Source organism: Schistocerca serialis, chromosome 5 (genome assembly GCF_023864345.2).
Source record: "Schistocerca serialis cubense isolate TAMUIC-IGC-003099 chromosome 5, iqSchSeri2.2, whole genome shotgun sequence".
Classification (NCBI taxonomy): Eukaryota; Metazoa; Arthropoda; class Insecta; order Orthoptera; family Acrididae; genus Schistocerca; species Schistocerca serialis.
Window position 1 is genome coordinate 267196176 of NC_064642.1, and position 19528 is coordinate 267215703.

Here is a 19528-nt window from a genome sequence, read left to right on the forward strand (position 1 = left end):
CACGTCTGGATTGCTTTTCTGCTTCTTCAGACCACAAATATCAACCGATATTCCAGGATTTTGGGCCTCAAATTTTGGTATGTCCTGAATCTTTACGGGGAACTCGATTCTGTCAGAGTTATACCTCACATGGATCGTATTGTTGCAGACATGGTAATGACCTGTTTGGATGTATACTTTAATTTCTCTTACAAGCCAGGATTGACCATGCAAAACAACCATTATCCTTTTAATTTTGGACCTTAATACAGGATGACTTGTTCTTAATATCCTCAGGCAGTCTGATATAACTAGACCCTCCATTTAAGGGATCACAGACATCAATACGGATGTCGAGGTGTGGTATTTGGCTGAGTGCTTTAGCTGCCCCCTCTTATATCCATCTCAGAGAACTGGATCAGTATAGCACCCAAGGTGGATTCACGATACCACGATACCACTCGGCAATTGATGTACTCAGTGATATAGCGCCGTTATCACCCCAGATGGGGGGGGAGAGGGATTAATCAACTCGCAGCAGATTACTACATTACACTTAATGGCATTAATTCTCGGATCATCTAAGGTTTTGATGAGCTCTGGCTCCAACATCGGGAGGCATGCTTCTAGAAACCTAACAGGGTCACGATACTCCCTGGCCAGATTCTCAATTCTAGTGAACGAGACACGACCCACAAAGGCCCTAGCAATTGCCTAGTATTATAGAGGTTCATAACGCCACTAATCTGATGTCTTTCACCGTCAGGACAGGAAAGAGCACTGCCGCTAGTCACAGGTTCATTACCATGGACAATGCAACTAGGCGACGACTGCATCTACCTGGCAGATGGTGACATGGGGGAGGAGGCGCCATCTTCGGTGAGGGTTATGGACTGAGACAGAGAGACCTTTCACTGCTGGCGATGGCGATCAGCTGGAGCCAAAAGGGCGCTCGTTGATGTTGCTGCATGTTGGAGCCTCACCACCGCCAGCCTGGGGGTTGCAAGATCGTTGCTCTGACAGAACCACCCACTCACATCACAGAGTATGTGATGGTGTGGGGGCCAGCATTGCAGTGGCTGTGTGGTGCACGCCGCTCAGGGGAATGTGTGATGCCTGCTCCCTACCCCCCCCCCCCCTCCTCAACCGCGCTCTCTAGATGCCAGTGCCACATTGAGCTATTGTAGTGGCAGTGTAGGTGGCACATCTGTAACATATGAATAAAGGAAGATTTTTTTAGTATTAGCCGTAAACAAGTAACAACAGTTAAGTACATCAGTAGTCCAGAATAATAATTATATGCTGTAACAAAGACGATTGCATTATAAACACTTTTTACACTCTAGGTCCCAGGATTGAGTAGTTCAGCCAATCTTTCTGTTAGTTCTATCACTCAATCAAATACTGCCTCCTCCCCATTTAAAAGGGCGAGAGGGCACTGCTTTTCAGCAGCCACCGTCTCATGCACCTACCCTAGTATTTCACCCTTTCTGGAATTGTAGTTGGGGAACCAGTGATCCATCTCACATAAGTCATCTACAACAAGATACTAATTGTAAGAAACAACAACAAAAAGTAGATACTGATTTTACATACAGCGAGATATTGATTACACATAACTACAAAAAATATAAGTTCATACCAAATGGAGGTGATGACACATGGTCACCAATCTCGATTCATACCCTGCTAGATTCACATCCTCCTCTTGCTCCACAGCAACATCTACAACAATGAAGAATATGTACCTTACACAACTGTATATGAGGAAAAACATGACTAACATGAATATTACAAATGTACTTACGCTATTGCTGCGTTCCGGTCTCCAACAGCCGCTTAAAGTTGGTCAGCTGGTGCTCTAATGCTGCGACAGCGAGTTCAAAAATTTTATAAAAATATTTTATAATCTGAATACATCGAGAGCTGTTTTTTGAATATGTAAACTATCACACAGAATTCGGAGGAGTACTTACATGATGGTAGCACAACCTCTTCTGCTTGCTACTGCTGGCGATTTTCAGTTTCCAGCTGACACTCTAATTCAGCCTGAATTTCGGGGAAGAGTGCTGCAGTACCAGGAAAAAAGAACTTTTACAACCAATTTTTACGAAAATGTATCACAATCTCGAATGATTTGAATACTTTGCTACTAAATTTTTTAACTGTCGCAATTTCAACTCTTTTCTTTTTCAATATATAAACGCTTACATGGCAATTGCACCAAGTTTGGCAGTTTCCCATCACCACTGCCACTAGCATAGCTACTGCCTGGTCATTTCATATTGCGAGGATCACACATACACAACTAGGTGCTGTCGAAAACTCATTATGGTTTTGATGAGTATTGGGCTTTATATACCTTCAGACTCTGCCCTCTATTTTGCAGAGAACCAATAGGAACTCAGAACGGCATACCAGCAAGTTATAACTTTCCTTATTTTTCTTCAGCCAGGCTTGGTGCAGGTGGGTGAGAAGCAGAATGCTGCAGCGAGGGAGAAAAAAATTCTGGGACAGACAGACAGAGGGACCTTTCTAAAACATCCATTGTTTGCTGGCAAGTAGATGCATGTGGCTGGAAAATTGGAAGCAGCTTCTATCTTCAGAAAACACTCGTTGTTTATTCTGGGACATCAGATAGCCTGGCACTTCTGACATTAGCTGTATCTCTCTAAAACATGCTGGTGTTTGTTAGGCACAGGTGAGGGAGGGCGGCACTAAACTTCGAAAACAAATCGGTTGTTCACGGTTGATGGCCATTGCCAACGCATCTAGGAAATGGCAGCTAACATTACAATAATTTGCTGATTTCTCTTCTACTACTGACCAGCCGCTGCAGGCCGCCCCCCCCCCCCCCGCCCCCCGCCCTTTCCCTCCCCCATGGCCCTCAGCAATAGCTGTAAGTAGGCTGTTTAGGTTTTTTTATTGGTAACGCCACCTCTGTATGAAAATCACTGGCTGTGCTGTGTGCAGTCTGTGGCTGCTTTGCATTGTTGTAATACTCGCCATTGTAGTGTTATAAGAAGAAACACTTGAGTCACAAATTCTTTCTAGTTTACAATGGACCATACAGAATCCGACGTATACCACATGATAATTGCGTTGAAGTTGAAACTCTGCGTACTAGGAAGAGTAAAGGTTTACACCACATTTCACATGTAAAACCATTTATTGAAAGATAATCTGCTTTTTAACTTTGTCTTTGCCATAAAACTTTTCACTTCACATTTCTAGTATGCTTTGTCAGACTTAAGAAACTGTTAACATGCAACAATGTTTGAAGTTAAATATCCAGTCTAGAACCTAGGGAACATTTTTAAACAGAAATTACGAATGCATTGTTATAGTGAACAGACGACACAGTGTTGTATTTGTACATTCTTGCTTGTTAGTTGCACGATTACGTAACGACTATCAGGCTTACATACTTAGGACACATACTGGTACTGCTAATGAGATTTTAATGCAACATTTTGGTTTACTTGAAAATACATTCTGGGTTTAATGTACTTTCTGTGAGATACCAGACGACACAGTGGTTAGTTTAAGTGACAACTACACGGTTTTATCACGACGCTACTAATGAGTGACAATTTACAATGTTCCTTTGTAGTGTTTCTGTTTTATTTCTGCACAGTTTTTCTGTTTTATTCTGCAAAGTAAAACATGTTTTAGTAGTAACTTTTGTGGTATAGCTACAATGAGATTGCCTTTTCCGTAGCACAACAATACGTTACAGCACAGTACTTTCTTCATCATGGCAATAAGCGTAATAACTAAGATATCTATACATAAAGCATTTCACTTTTGTTTATCATGAGGTAAGTACATTGACTTCTGCAGAACTTAGCTTTCGGAGGACGATAAGTACGACACTTCCACAGAATTATCTTACAGCAAGACGCACATTTAGCGCTACAGGACACGCATTTGAGTGATTAATTTTGTACTTAAAACATTTATTTTTAAAGATATTTGAAGTACAATGATACAAAGGTTTTCAGTGATACATTTCATTTCATTGCTGTAATCTGTAACACCTGAGGGTATAATTACATTAATCCTCAGGGGGGTACACGCTTACTTTGTGTACCATGTGTGTGGCAACCACAAGGAACCCTAGCTAATATGGTATTTGCTTATACAACTTTACACACCGGTACCATATTTCTCCAACACACAAATTACACAGCTATCTGATCATTTAACTGAGAGATAAACATTTTTTTACTACATCAGTGACACATGTTTACGCAATACACAGTTGGGTAACTACACACTTATGAAACTGTATTTTGTCTGTACTTTGTAAACTGTTCATATGTTTCGGAATCATTGTGATACTATGAGAGCTTTGAATGATGTATTTGGTAAGGGAGCATGATTTTAAAGTACGTTTGAGGTAGATGACACTATTGAAATGAGCAGAGAATTTTTTTTTAGGTTTTGAAATTATTGCAGAAAGCTACAACGATTTTGAGATTTGACTGAGGTGTTATGATGTTATTATTACGATGACGATGTGTACTATGCTGTTGAGATATGTTTATGATCAATAAGACGATGCTACCGTATATGAGGAGAAGAAGTATGTTGGAAACCAAGAATCGTACTTTAAGAGTTATGAAATGTGCGTAAATGCGTGACTGTATCACAATGCTGACGAATATTTTATTTGGACACTTATATTTATAGGATTTTCTTTCTACAGATTTGCAACGCTAATTCTTGACCTGTGAAATATTTTTATGTGAGACTGTCACTGTAGCGGAAACTGCTGTCGTAAATATTTCCGTAAGAAAGTTAAGTGACCACCTGCACGTAATGCGTCGTGGGCACCCAGCTGCGCGACAGACACCTGGAAAAAAGCCATTAGTGCCTTTCAGAGGCGCAGGTGGAGAAAAAAAAAGAGGAGAGACCATTAACCTCGCTATTGACATTCCTTTGTGGAAAGCATCGCAAATAAGACACGCTCATTACTTGGAAACATATGAGTATATTGTGGAGCGCCTACTTTCTGCTACTTACTGAAATGCTTATAAACTGATGGGAAATATTCTTACATCTGCAAACCTGATAATGACAAGTGTCTTTCTACAAGAGTTGAGAGCTACTGACTTATGAAATTTCACATGACTATTGAATGATATTTGTATGCTTTGGTTTGCGTAATTGCTTATTTCATTTGATACCTGTTTTCCAGCTGTGTTACAGCATTAGTTTTATAAAATAAACTTAGATCCATTTGCTAATGTGAACACTTTCTGTCAACAGATCTATTAAATGATAATTTTGTAATCCACATTCTTTAAAAAAAGGAGCACTTGGAAAGGAAAGAACAATAAGAAGGGACTAGTAACAGTAACTGGACACATAATTTTCTTTTCAAGTACATGTTAATATTTTTTTTACAATAAGTTGTTGTGGTGCACCACTTTAATTACTTAGACATTAAGATGTGATTATACATTTCCCTTATCTGCATTGTTATCTTTAGTGTACTATTTTTTCTGCTTGAGCTATGTCATGTTTAGATATAAGCTGCTGTTTGCCAGGCATAGTGCTACTGAACTTTAATTTGTGTTACTCTGCTAAGCCAGATTTATATTTTTGTTTGCTGTGCATTGCCTCATATTAGTTGTAATGTTGAATTGCTCGGTAATTTAGATTTACTGTAGCTTGCTTTGCGATTTTCCATTTTTTTTATTGCTGTTTATATTAATTGTTTTATGTGCTGCTGCATTGCCTCGTCCCTTAGTTTAGCACCCGAGCTCAGTAGATTTAAGTTAGCTTAAGAGGGGGTAGCCTCTAAGAGAATGAGTTGCGATGAATTGGAAGAAATGCATTCAGAAGTTATACGAAAAAAAGTACAGAAAACAGGTTTAGGTAGGATTTTCTTGGAAATAAATGTTGAGGTAAGAAATGTGTGAACATATAAATACAGAAAGCATGCTTAGATAGAATTTTTTTGGTGGAAACAAAGGATGAAATAAGAGGAAAGATATATGAAGTTTTGAGTTGGACTGCAGTACCACATGTTACACTGAATACGAACCCTGTCCTTTCCTATTGGTGTTATCCCACTATATGTTTGTGTACCCTTGTGTATTTGTTTTCTTCCTGTCTCTGTGTAGTTTCATAGAATTTTTTCTTCTTTTAATATTAAGCTACATTCACTATGATGAGGAATACTGTTATCCTCAAATATAATTTGCATTAACAATATGTTATTTACCTTGTAAATATGCTTAGACATTATTTATTCTGGTTTGTTGCTCACATGTGAAGGTGATGTTTCAAAGGTTCTTGTGATCTTTATGTATTTACTTATGTCATAATTCCTGTAACACTGATGTATATGTCTATTTCTATTCTTTTGTAAAGCCTGTACTACAAATGTTATCTGTATTATTATGTTCTTTAATGATGTATTTTGTACCTTTGTAATTGTATTTTCATGTTGTAAATTTATAAAATTGTAATTGACACCAGTTCATCTTATTATTAACTTGTAAGTTACATTTCACTGCACACGTTTCTGTTGGTCATAGTATATGGACAATATGTGAGAAGTAGGGACTGTTAGTGTTTGCACGTGTGTTAATAATTCAGCAAGGGACTGGATAACAGCATTGCTGGTTCTAAGGACAATTCCAAAAACTTTGTGAGTGAACAAGTGGTGGTTTATGGACTTGCTATATTCTCCGCAAGACTCTTCGATGGTGAATGTGCACCTGCACAATCGCAACAGATGGCTGCTGGCCATCTCTATAAGGACTACAGTGGGTCTGCACCTCTGGTGGCCCACCAATACCATTATCTCTACAAGGACTACAGTGGGTCTACATCTTTGATGATCCATCAATACCTCTGCACCTCTGGTGGCCCACCAATATCGTAATCTCTACCAGGACTACGGTGGGTCTGCTCTGTGATGACCTACCTACCAATATTCATCAAAATTTCGACTGACTCTGCAGTGGGTTTGCTCTGTTGTGGCCCATTACCTGTCAGCATGTCGAGAGTCAGCACTGTCTTTCCGTTGGAAGGACAACACTACTTCTTCAAGACAGCATGGAAATCCACTACTTCTGTATGCATTTTCTTTTACTGCTCAGACTTTGAGAAAAACACTGCTATTTTACTGTGATGAATCAGGACTATCTTTATAGACTGTGAGAAAATTTTAGCTTTTGACCAACATTGTATCAATAAGTGTGTGCATTTGATATCTTTGTTATTGTAATTGTGAAAAAAATTTTAACAAATATGTATTGGCCAATGCCCAAAAAAATTTGTAAAATTTTTTTGTGGGGAGCATGGGGGCTATGTAAGTAGGCTGTTTAGGTTTTTTTATTGGTAACGCCACCTCTGTATGAAAATCACTGGCTGTGCTGTGTGCAGTCTGTGGCTGCTTTGCATTGTTGTAATACTCGCCATTGTAGTGTTAGGCAGCTGGCTGTGAACAACGCGTAGCGTTGCGCAGTTGGAGGTGAGCCGCCAGCAGTGGTGGATGTGGAGAGAGAGATGGCGGAGTTTTGAAATTTGTCATGAACTGCTATAATTATATATGATGATACCAAGGTAAATTCATTGTTTGTTCTCTATTAATATCTTTCATTTGCTAACTATCCCTATCAGTAGTTAGTGCCTTCAGTAGTTTGAATCTTTCATTTAGCTGGCAGTAGTGGCGCTCGCTGTATTGGAGTAGCTTGAGTAGCGAAGATTTTTGTGAGGTAAGTGATTTGTGAAAGGTATAGTTTAATGTTAGTCAGGGCCATTCTTTTGTAGGGATTTTTGAAAGTCAGATTGCGTTGCGCTAAAAAAAAAAAATATTGTGTATCAGTTTAAGAACAGTCATTTGTAATTGTTCAAAGGGGACGTTTCATAGCAGACTGTGAGGAGGCTCCTACTGTGGGTGGGTGGGGTGGCGGTTCCATTGTGTTTGGTCCAGTAATAATGTGTGACGTGAAGAGGCTGTGGTCCAGCCGTGGAGTGGCTCCTGTAGTTCTGCTGCAGGCCGCCAGATACCACACCAAGCGGCGCACATGTGAGATGAGCATGACTGCTCATTCAGCAGCAGACTGCTGTGCGAGCAATACCCTCGCTGGGCAGTCACAACTGTGTGACGCACACTTATAGCACCCGACAGAGTGACCATAGTGTACGATGCGATCGAAAGATAAGAGTATACCTGTCCTACAAAATGCATATTATGTGCTCTGCAGTGCATAATTCTTCGATTTCCCATCCTTTGAATTTTCTTCGATTTCTACCACCTATCCCCATTTTATAGACAACTTCCATCAACAGTTTCCGTTAATATTGCTTTCTCTGAAATGACAATTGGATTTTACGGAGGAAATTCAATTTTACTATGAAAATTCAGAATTCCCACCAAAATTCGAAATTCCCACCAATAGTGTAGGTGAGGGAGGAGGAGGGGTGTCGGAGGGAGCAGGAACCCACGTGCCAGCTGGGGAAAACACATGACATCATCCATGGGTGGGGGTGGGGATGTGGTGGAAGGGGGTAATTAATCGATCAGTTTAATTAATCTGCATATCAATTTCATATCAAAAGTGTCCTCATGTCGCCATCTCCCTACTACTGTAATGGATATCAACTTGCATTAAGTGTAGGTAAATGTGAGGTAACGGGCTTGATGAGGGTACAGAATCTGATAGCTTGTGATGGATTCGACTGGAGTTTACTCGCACTAAGTATCGATAAATAACTCGTTATGAAATCAATTAAAGGGATGGCAAATATATGAAATGACCTAATGAATGCCACAATAATTTAAAGCGACTGCAGTAGAGAGAACATACGAGGTCCATTTGTGACATGTTCATGAGCATTGCTGCAGTAATTGGGATCCTTAGCAAAGCATACTAAGGGAGAAGACGCAAGGTACGCACACTTGCTATGAGCAGAGGTGTAGTATCGAAAACTAAGATAATAAAACACACTTCTTTAACACTCAGTCTCCTGAAACTGCAAAAAATTTAAAGGGTACAAAGTGACATGTAGGAGGAAGACCTACAGATGTCCACATCTGAGTGTGCCGTTTTATGATTCTTTGGCATGTGTGTAAGAACTGAAAGGCAGGCATGTGCCCTTGTCTCACTTGGGTATCAATGTAGCGATATTAGCAGGAAAAGTAAAACTGATAAAGCAGGACAGAGGTAACGGAATATAAAAGTTTTTCAGAGTGGAGCGATAACCATGAAGGACTGGGCAGATTGCAGGTAGTTTCATAGTTCTAATCATTTGCACAGTTACAGGTGGAGAATGGACTGGAAAAAGGGAGGAGAAAGAGTTAGGTTACAATTACTGACCCTGTACCCATTCCGGTCCCTCTGGCCATCGCCCAGAGATTCTTCTTCGGGCAGCGACTTGAGGAAGACTTCGAGACCCGTCGTGGGGCCTGAAGCGATGTTGCGTCGCATCTGGCACGGATCGCGGTTCACGGTCGCCCCGGTGGGCACCTTGTACGTAGACATTGCCGGGCTGAAAAGATCAGGAAGTGCAGGATGTTTTTGTAAGTCACTCTCTCATTTCGACAGAAGAGAATGTGTTACGTTTCGATTTACACTGAGGAGCCATAACACTACAACCACCGCCCACCTCGATATTGAATGCCGCCCGGTGGCGTTACGGGCGTCTCCCGTAGTAAGGAACGTATATAAGCGAAGCAGAAACGAAAGGGGACTCATTATAGCGACGATACGGGTTATTATGACCTGTCCCCAGGGAATCAGCTCCTGGGAACGACGAAGCTGGTCGGCTGTTCGTGTCCTATTGTCGTGAGCATCAATAGAAAGACTCACCACAGAACATGGAGGTTGGAGCCTTGCGTGCCCTCCTAAAGCAGCACTGGTGGCTATTTGTGGCTGACCTGACGACAGACTGCAATCCTGGTGTAGACACAAGTGGTCCAGAGCTCACTTCTCAGTGTCAGCGTACACCTTTGAACGTGAGACTCCGCAGCAGACGACCACAAGCCCTTAATTTGTGAAACTGCGTGTACTGCGCGTAGACATCCAGTGTCACATATCACCAATATCATATCAGGAACTTTCCGAATAAGCATAACCGCTACTTTATTGCTTTCCAAAAGTTAACCAACATTCCATTAAGCAGGTGGTCATAATGTTTTGGCTTAACAGCGTATTTTTATTGTAACTAAATAGTTAAGCACTGAATACTTCGAGGTTTTATTTGATACCTATTGATCTTTATCCTTTTCGTTTTCCGATTTTCAGGCAAGACGACGGCTCGATGGAATCCATAACAATCTTCAAACATTAGGTTTGCAATCATGCCACGCTAAGGTAAGAAAACACGCCAAATTCCACCCAGCACTAAAACTGCCGAAAGATTTTCTGATAAATGTAGTGGTTGGTTTTTCAGATCAATGATGCGCGCCAAATTATATAGAGATTTGCTTTGCAGAGCCCACAGTGAAACCAGTGGGGTAGTGATCCTCCTGTGCTACTAGCCATTTTAATGATCCCTTACGACACGTTGTTGAAGGTAAACTAACAACGATGGAGTGTACAGGATAGGGAACATACTAAATGAAATAAGAATGACGTTAAAGAAACTATATACAGGGTGGTCAGAAACAGTCTGAAAAGCTTGTAAGGGCTGTATATTGTGCTGAGAAATAATTTTTAAGAAAAAATTTGATACGGTGCGCCGTTTCCGAATCATCCAGCATTGAAGTTAGCCAATCAGGTCGCCACACAAATTCAAGCAGCCTGCCAGAGGCGGTATGCCAAACGTGTTCTTCATTTGGTTTCCTCAAACCGAACAAGAGAGCAACACAAAAATTAAAGAGTTGACGATACTGTGGATTCAACCCGACCCAGCGGCACTGGATTCTCATGCGCTACCATCCAACGTAAACTATGAGAACAACTGCTATGATTAGTATCATCTTCTTTAGCAAACTTCTATCTGCTAGTCATTCGATCGTTTACGGAAATCGTATTGACGCAGTCGACCGTTCTCGGAAGTCTTCGTTTAGCTGTGAATGTAGACAGAAAGTGGCGCTATGAGACAACGCCATAGCAGTGAACATAGTGGTATTACAATGAAATGAACACCCTTAGCTGCTTACAGGCGTTGACGTACATCAACGGGGACAGATGAAAATGTGTGTCCCGATCGGGACTCGAAACCGGGATCTCCTGCTTACATGGCAGACACTCTATCCATCTCAGCCACCGAGGGCACAGAGGATAGCGCGACTGCAGGGATTTATCTCTGACACGCCTCCCGCGAAACCCACATTCTCAACGTATTGTCCCGCACTACATTCGTAGTGCCCCCGCCCATTATACTCATTACTCGCGGCGTGTTGCCGATTCCTGTAAGAGTTCGGGCACTGTTTGTGCATTCGCACAGAAGAAGAAGATGGTCAAGTGGCCGCTGAGCCTTAACTATATATATACTATATATACTTAACTGTATATATACATATTCGGATATGTCCGAAAGAACAGATACCATCTTAATATAAGCATAGTGGTACCACTGCGCGTCATTGCTGTTTATTCGACGAATACGCCGATACGCATTCCGCGTATGGCGTTGCGGGTCAAAATTCACCTCTAGGTCCGCACAATTTACAACGCCACACTTCTGAACCGTGTTTTTCCATGTGAGAATACGTTTGTAGCGATTGATAAATGATTGATGAATGATTTTGTTGAGAGCAAAGTTGACACTGGAAGACAACGCTACCCGCGAACCGTTCAGTTTGAAGAAAATGTTCTTGACATGATTGTTGAAAATCCCACTACCAGCTGAAGGGCCACTGTTAATTTGTGCGGAGGAAATGAAGCTAATACGATGTTCTTAAATAATATCTGAAAACTAAACACCGTAAAATCTATCCGTTTGTCAGTCGCACAGGTTTCGCACGCTGTAATAACGGACGTCCTAAACGATGAAAACCTATTTCTGTACCACCTTCAGAAAGTGCAAGATCTGCTGAAAGAGGACTATTCTTCTCGGAATCCGTATTACCTGTAGTCCTTAAATCAATGTGTCGAAATTCCAGATTTCTAAAGGAGACCAGAGGATGCATCTTTCACCAGGGAATGGTCATTCAGCTCTCAAAACAGCCACATTTGGTACGACGAAAATATTGATGGCTCATATGTGAAGTCATATCAGCGTATGTTTGGCGCAAATATTGCGTCAGGTATTATAGCCAACTGTTCTTTGCGTCCCGTCCTATATCCTCCCCATTTAAAGGGACGAACGTATTTACAGTTTCATGTACATGTTACTGTAAAAGTAATATTATGGGTAAATCCTGGAATTAACTGGTGAAACTTAAGACTTACAATTGTGGCGTGGTAAAAGTCCGAAATTTCTTATTATATGGAACTTTTACCAAGAGACGTTGGTAAATCTTAGGATGTACCCACACAAACTGGTAGAACCGTATTCATTTTAAAAAATCTGCTTAGCAATTTATTAAAATAAATTTGTATTTATTGCAAATTTATGTATCTTAATCATTCTGCATTCCAATGTGATTATAATGAGCAATATTCCATATCAGAGAAAAATGTTGTAAAAAATGTTACCTTTTGAACGTTAATTTTTGTTACAACAAGGCTGACTATTACGGCATTTCGTATTACGTAATATGGAAGACGATTTACGGAAGCATTTTTTAGTTGAAACTTTTTTTAAGCAATTGCCGTTTTTAAACCCTTGTCCTCCAACAACAGATTGTTTGGCAACCACTTTCCGCAGACTAATTTCTTCTTTTGCTACTTCGTCGACGTTGATAAAATTTTTCTTGCACAGTGTAAATTAATTCCTTGTGTACAATCACTACTGTTTACCAGCTTTGGTACCAAGCTGATAAAATTCGTCATCCTAAATATTTATCACTAGTGCTATTATAGATTTTGCATCAGTTTTTTCTCTGTCTACATCCGGTACTGTAGTTCTCACAGTCTGTCCAACGGTAAGTTTTGGAATTTTGTTACATGAGGCTCCTTTCATTTTCATTGCCTGCTATTGAAGACCTTCTTTGGCAGCTTCTCGGATCTGTTTAACGTTATTAACACTGTTGGAAGTTGTCAACGTCTCGTCACAACCATCAGCTGGTGCCAGTGTCTCGTTTTTAACTGTTGTCAAATCCTGTGTCTCTGGTCCTTCGCCGGCCGGAGTGGCCGAGCGGTTCTAGGTGCTACAGTCTGGAACCGCGCGACCGCTACGGTCGCAGGTTCGAATCCTGCCTCGGGCATGGTTGTGTGTGACGTCCTTAGGTTGGTTAGGTTTAAGGAGTTCTAAGTTCTAGGGAACTGATGACCTCAGCAGTTAAGTCCCATAGTGCTCAGAGCCATTTTGGTGCTTCCTCACCTGCTGCAGCCGGACTCCGTTCCTTCTACTCCAGTACTATATTCACTGGCATCAATTCCTTTGCCGTCATTTTCAATTTCCTGTGAGTCAGTGAAAGTGGTGTTTAACATTGTTTCCAAGTCTTCATCAGTGTTTACATTTTTCATTAAATCAAGTGGAACAACTGACGTCGCAATGCCCTTTTCCATTGGAACCCCAAACATGGCTTCAGATGGTGAACATCTGATCCCTTCATGTTAAGCCCTATTTTTCATTGTTTGCACAAACCTCAGCCCTTCAGACCACTTTAAAGTTTCATTTGTTTCTATCCAAGTTGAAAACATATTTTCGATACCTTGATTTGCTCTTTCGACTGATCCCTGAGACTGACTGTGCCTCGGCTTCCCATAAACTATCTTTATGTCACTCCACAACCCACATAAGCTTTGAATGACTTGGTTATAATACTCTCCACCATTATCAGAATGCCGCCCGGGGAGGCCGAGTGGTTCTAGGCGCTACAGTTTGGAACCACGCGACCACTACGGTCGCAGGTTCGAATCCTGCCTCGGGTATGGATGTGTGTGATGTCCTTGAGTTAGTTAGGTTTAAGTAGTTCTGAGTTCTAGGGGACTGATGACCTCAGAAGTTAAGTCCTATAGTGCTCAGAGCCATTTGAACCATTATCAGAATGAAGGATACTTGGGCACCAAAGGTGGTAAAAATGTCCAGAAGATGATATGCCACTTCATCAGCCCTTTCCGAAGTTAGTGCATGGAGGTTAACAAATTTTGTCACATGATCTTCGTATACAAGTATGAACTGTGACTTATTGTCTGGGTTTGCCTGCATGTCGATGAAGTCAATTTGGCATCATGAATTCACTTCACAGTGTATGATAGGTTTCACTACAATATCCCTTTTCAATGCTTTTTTTAAATTTTTTTTGTCATGGTTCACATAATCTCAAATAAGTAACCATTGATTGAACAGTCACTTTCTTGTACTTACGATTCAGTTCCACAAACTTCCGTTTTCGGCCGCCGTGGCCTATAGCAACGTGGGTATAATGTTGTACGTTAAACAGTTCATCAAATCGAACGTAACAACGAATTTCTTCTTTACCACCGGGCAGCGGTCCTATGAGTTTCTCTTCGCCTCAGATGTTGAGAACATCCTATCATATCAAACGTCTGTTGTGAACAGAATTTTTATTGGGAACAATTATTGCATTTTTCACTTCATTTAACAGAATGTTATACTGCTCAGCAGTTACATAAAAATTGTTGTCCTTGCTATTCACTAATTCACTTTGAAGTTCGTAAAACCTGTAACGCATAACATCACTCATTGTGATACAAAGCTGCAGAAGGAACACCACTGAAACGAGTCGCAGAGATGACCGTACGCATGATGCTCGACACTGATTGAAACAACGCAGCGGTGAGTGGACTGAGAACTCATAACTGCCAACATAGAAACTTATCTTAACACATAACTGCAACAAAAAAACTTGTCTGAACCTGCACAGCGGAGGCAGGAGTCTTCGATCCAGCTTGTACCAGTTTGCGTTGGTAAAGTCTAAGATTTACAAATATCTCTTGGTAAAAGTTAGAAATCTATGCATGTAGCGAGAAATTTCGGACTTTAATCGCACCTAGATGGTAAACCTTTGGTTTCACCGGTTAACTCTAGGATTTACCAATTATCTTACTTTTAGAGTAACATATACATTCTTCCATTGTACGTAGAACACGTTTCTCTGCCGAATTTTGTTGTTGACGTACGGGAGCGTTTAGGTGCTTTGTATCGGCAGAGGTGGATTGGGGTCCAGTTCTCTGGACACCTCTTTCACCAGATCTTACCCCTTTAGATTTTTGTCTGTGGAGGGCATGCGAAGAAAATTGTCTACACGACCCTAGTGAGCACCGTCGAAGAGCTTCTTGCGAGGATAATTCCAATCTTACTACTTTTAGTTCTCGATCAATTTGGTGTTTCATGAATGAATTGAGAAAATGTTGTACTTGTTGCTTCATTATTATCATTACCTTTCCCTATGAGATTTTCACTCTGCAGCGGAGTGTGCGCTGATATGAAACTTCCTGGCAGATTAAAACTGTGTACCCGACCGAGACTCGAACTCGGGACCTTTGCCTTTCGCGGGCAAGTGCTCTACCAACTGAGCTACCGAAGCACGACTCACGGCCGGTACTCACAGCTTTACTTCTGCCAGTACCTCGTCTCCTACCTTCCAAACTTTACAGAAGCTCTCCTGTGGCTAAGCCAGGTCTCCGCAATATCCTTTCTTTCAGGAGTGCTAGTTCTGCAAGGTTCGCAGGAGAGCTTCTGTAATAGTTTGGAAGGTAGGAGACGAGGTACTGGCAGAAGTAAAGCTGTGAGTACCGCGCGTGAGTCGTGCTTCGGTAGCTTAGTTGGTAGAGCACTTGCCCGCGAAAGGCAAAGGTCCCGAGTTCGAGTCTCGGTCGGGCACACAGTTTTAACCTGCCAGGAAGTTTCACCTTTCCCTATTTTCGTTACATGTTTGGCTGTTGACTAACAAGGTGAGGTGCCCGGTAATAGTATCCTAGAGCCTACTTTATTTAAAAAAAAAATACTTCTGCGCAGATTCGTAGCATAGTGGTGTAGTGGTAAAGGGATATTGTTTACTTTCACAAGGTAGTGGGTTCGAAACTCCCCATGTGCTTTTCTTACATTATTGTTTCCAAATCTTCATCGAAATTACTTTGATTATCACGTTTATTCAATTACGTAGTGTAAATATGGTTATTATTTCTATTCCTTTGTCACATCGTTGTAGTCACCATATGTACATTCACAATTGCTCTCATTGATACTTCCTATCATTCTTTTTTCATTTGTGATCTTTGTTCTTGTGATTTTCATTATTTTTATGTATTAACGTCGATTTCATCGCTTTCGTTTTAACATCTTATGTTTTAATCGATGTTGCTGCACTCATTATTTCTATTTCTCTTTGGCATTGAATATCGGTTTTACTTATAGTCTTATAGCACACGCTTTCGTTTACATCTTCATCTGCATTACCTTATCAATAGTAAAACAAGAACTCGCCTATTAGATGTTAGTGTGACGATTACCAAGCACAACATTAATATATTTTATTGCATAAAATATGTTTTGATGCTCTTGCACAGCCAGAATAAATAGATTATTTCGTATTTTGGTTTGTAACTGAGAGATCGGCAATTTCAAATGTTTCAGTACTGTGATATACAAATAAAAATAATTTAAATCACTTGCGTAAAGATTCCAATAAGTAAATCAATGACAGGAAAAAAAATAAAGAGAAATGAAATTTACTATGGCGATTAACATGACGTTAAAAATAAGTAGAAATTTAAAAAAATTACATTTAAAAAAGTTAATTGCATACAAATAATGATCGAAGTCACTTCGGCAACGACTTACAAATAAAAACTTCCAATCGACTGATGACATTCGAACCCACAAGTTTCCGTATGTTATGAATGCCTCTTAACCACCACGCTGCACCAGCACTATGTGAAGTACAGAACACGTTTGGTAACACCACCTCTGCCAGGCTGCTTGAATTCGCGCGCGCAATGACCTGATTGGCTAACTTCGATGGCAAGTAGCTCGGAAACGGCGCAACTTGTCGAACTTTTTTCATAACCATTATTTCTCAGTACAACCTTCGCTGCAATATCCTTACAATCGTTTCAGGTTGTTTCTAATCACCGTTGAAATTTAAACAAGCTTGTGAACTGCTGGTTGGAATTTTAATAGAATACACTGAAATATGATGTGTTTCGTAAAGACTTTAAAAAAGGTGTGTACGTTGACAAATTAAAAGACTAGTGAAAACCAGCCAAGAAACTTGCTCTACACGAATAGCAAATCTGCTCAGAAGGAAAATTAAATGGATGGCAGTTCTATCCAGATAACACAGTACAAGGTACACAAGCATCTCACCATTGCCTCGTGTTCTCTGCGGCGAGTGAGTTGAAACCGTAGCAGAAGCCAGCTTCGGTGCGCTGCAGGAAGAACATGTTGGAGCAGTTGTTGATGTGGCCCTGCCAGAAGCACTCGTAGAATACGTCGTCGATTCTCGGCAGCGTCTGTTAACCAAGACACTTGTCGTCACTGATATATTCAGTTCACCTTCATTACATTCTTCTACTAATCTTAAAACACATAGCTCCACCCAGAAAACTGAGTGAGAGAAGCTCATCCAGGTGTAGGTTGTCCATGTTGCCTTCTGAAAACAGTAATCAACATCCCACCTTAGTCATAACGTCCTTTAAGAAACGCTACCAGTTTCGAACGATTAGTCTTCTATTACAACATGCAAGTTACACTGATGCGCCAAAGAAACTGGTATAGGCATGCGTATTCAAAGACCGAGATATGTAAACAGGCAGAATACGGTGCTGCGGTCGGCAACGCCTGTATAAAACAACAAGTGCCTGGCGCAGTTGTTAGACCTCTTACTGCTGCTACAATGACTGGTTAAGAAGATTTAAGTGAATTTGTGTTATAGTTGGCGCACGAGCGATGGGACACAGCATCTCATTGGTAGCGATGAATAGTGGGTATTTTCCGGTACGACCATTTCATGAGTGCACCGTGAATATCAGGAATCCGATAAAACATCAAATCTCCGACATTGCTGCAGCCGGAAAAGACCCTGCAAGAACGGGACCAGCCGGCCAGAGTGGCCGAGCGGTTCTAGACGCTACAGTCTGGGACCGCCCGACTGCTACGGTTGCAGGTTCGGATCTTGCCTCGGGCATGGATGTGTGTGATGTCCTTAGGTTAGTTAGGTTTAAGTCGTTCTAAGTCCTAGGGGACTGATGACCTCAGAAATAAAGTGCCATAGTGCTCAGAGCCATTTGAACCATTTGAACGGGACCAACGACGACTGAAGAGAATCGTTCAGCGTGACAGAAGTGCAACCCTTCCGCAACTTGCTGCAGATTTCAATGCTGGGCCATCAACAAGTGTCAGCGTGCGGACCATTCAACGAAACATCATCGTAATGGATTTTCGGAGCCGAAGGCCCACTCGTGTACCCATGATGACTGCACGACACGAAGCCTTAGCTCTCGCCTGGGCCAGTTAACTCCTACATTGGACTGTTGATGACTGGAAACATGTTACCTGGTCGGACGAGTCTCGTTTCAAATTGTATCGAGCGGATGGACATGTACGGATATGCAGACAACCTCATGAATCCATGAACCCTGCATATCAGCAGGGACTCATCAAGGTGGTGTAGGCTCTGTAATGGTGTGGCGTGTGTGCAGCTGGAATGATATGGGACTCCTGATAGGTCTAGGTACGACTCTGATAGGTGACACGTAGGTAAGCATTCTGTCTGATCACCTGCAGCCATTCATGTCCATTGTGCATTCCGACAAACTTAAACAACTCCAGCATGACAATGTGACATCCCACACGTCCAGAATTGCTACCGAGTGACTGCAGCAACATTCCTCTGAGCTTAAACACTTCCGCTGCCCACCAAACTCCCAAAAGATGTACATTATTGAGCGTGTCTTGGATGCCTTGCAACGCATTATTCAGAAGAAATCTCCACCCCTTCGTACTCTTACGTATTTAGAGACAGCCCTGCAGGATTCATGGTGTCAGTTCCCTCCAGCACTATTTCAGATGTTAGTCGGGTTCATGTCACGTCGTGTTGCGGCATTGCTGCGTGCTCGCGGAGGCCCTACACGATATTAGGCAAGTGTGCCAGTCTCTTTGGCTCTTCATTGTATAAGCTAACAGCCTCAGATTTCTACCTTACAGCTTAGCTCGATGACCTTCCTAAATGGGTGGCTTTCAATGAAGAACACTGTTTCGGAGATGAAATTTTGCCTTGTGTGAATGAGAGAAGCTAAAAATCGGAAGAAGAAGTAACAATTCAAACTTGTACACTGGCGTGCAAAACTTAAGGTCGAAAGTAACTTTCCCATAAGGTGTCAATGCAAAGCGTCGGTGAAATTTGATCTGTATATAGGAAGATCCGCTACACTATAGTGCATAAAATAACAAAGAAATAGGCAATGACACTTTTATTCAAAGACAATGATTTCATGGAAATCACCGATTCCCCGTAAAATAGAAAGGCTGGACACGGTTACTATAGTACCAGGGTGAGTTATCACCA

General features: G+C 41.3%; 1 protein-coding gene across 1 annotated transcript in view; it reads right to left on the reverse strand.

Moving 5' to 3' along the window:
* LOC126481892 (sodium channel protein Nach-like) overlaps nucleotides 1-19528 on the reverse strand; it is a 190045-nt gene that overhangs the window by 102249 nt on the left and 68268 nt on the right. The window contains exons 4-5 of the mRNA XM_050105850.1: nucleotides 17329-17474; nucleotides 9321-9492 (exon numbers count right to left, since the gene is read on the reverse strand). Of these exons, the coding sequence (XP_049961807.1) occupies nucleotides 9321-9492; nucleotides 17329-17474 (318 nt within the window). The remainder of the gene's footprint in view (nucleotides 1-9320; nucleotides 9493-17328; nucleotides 17475-19528) is intronic.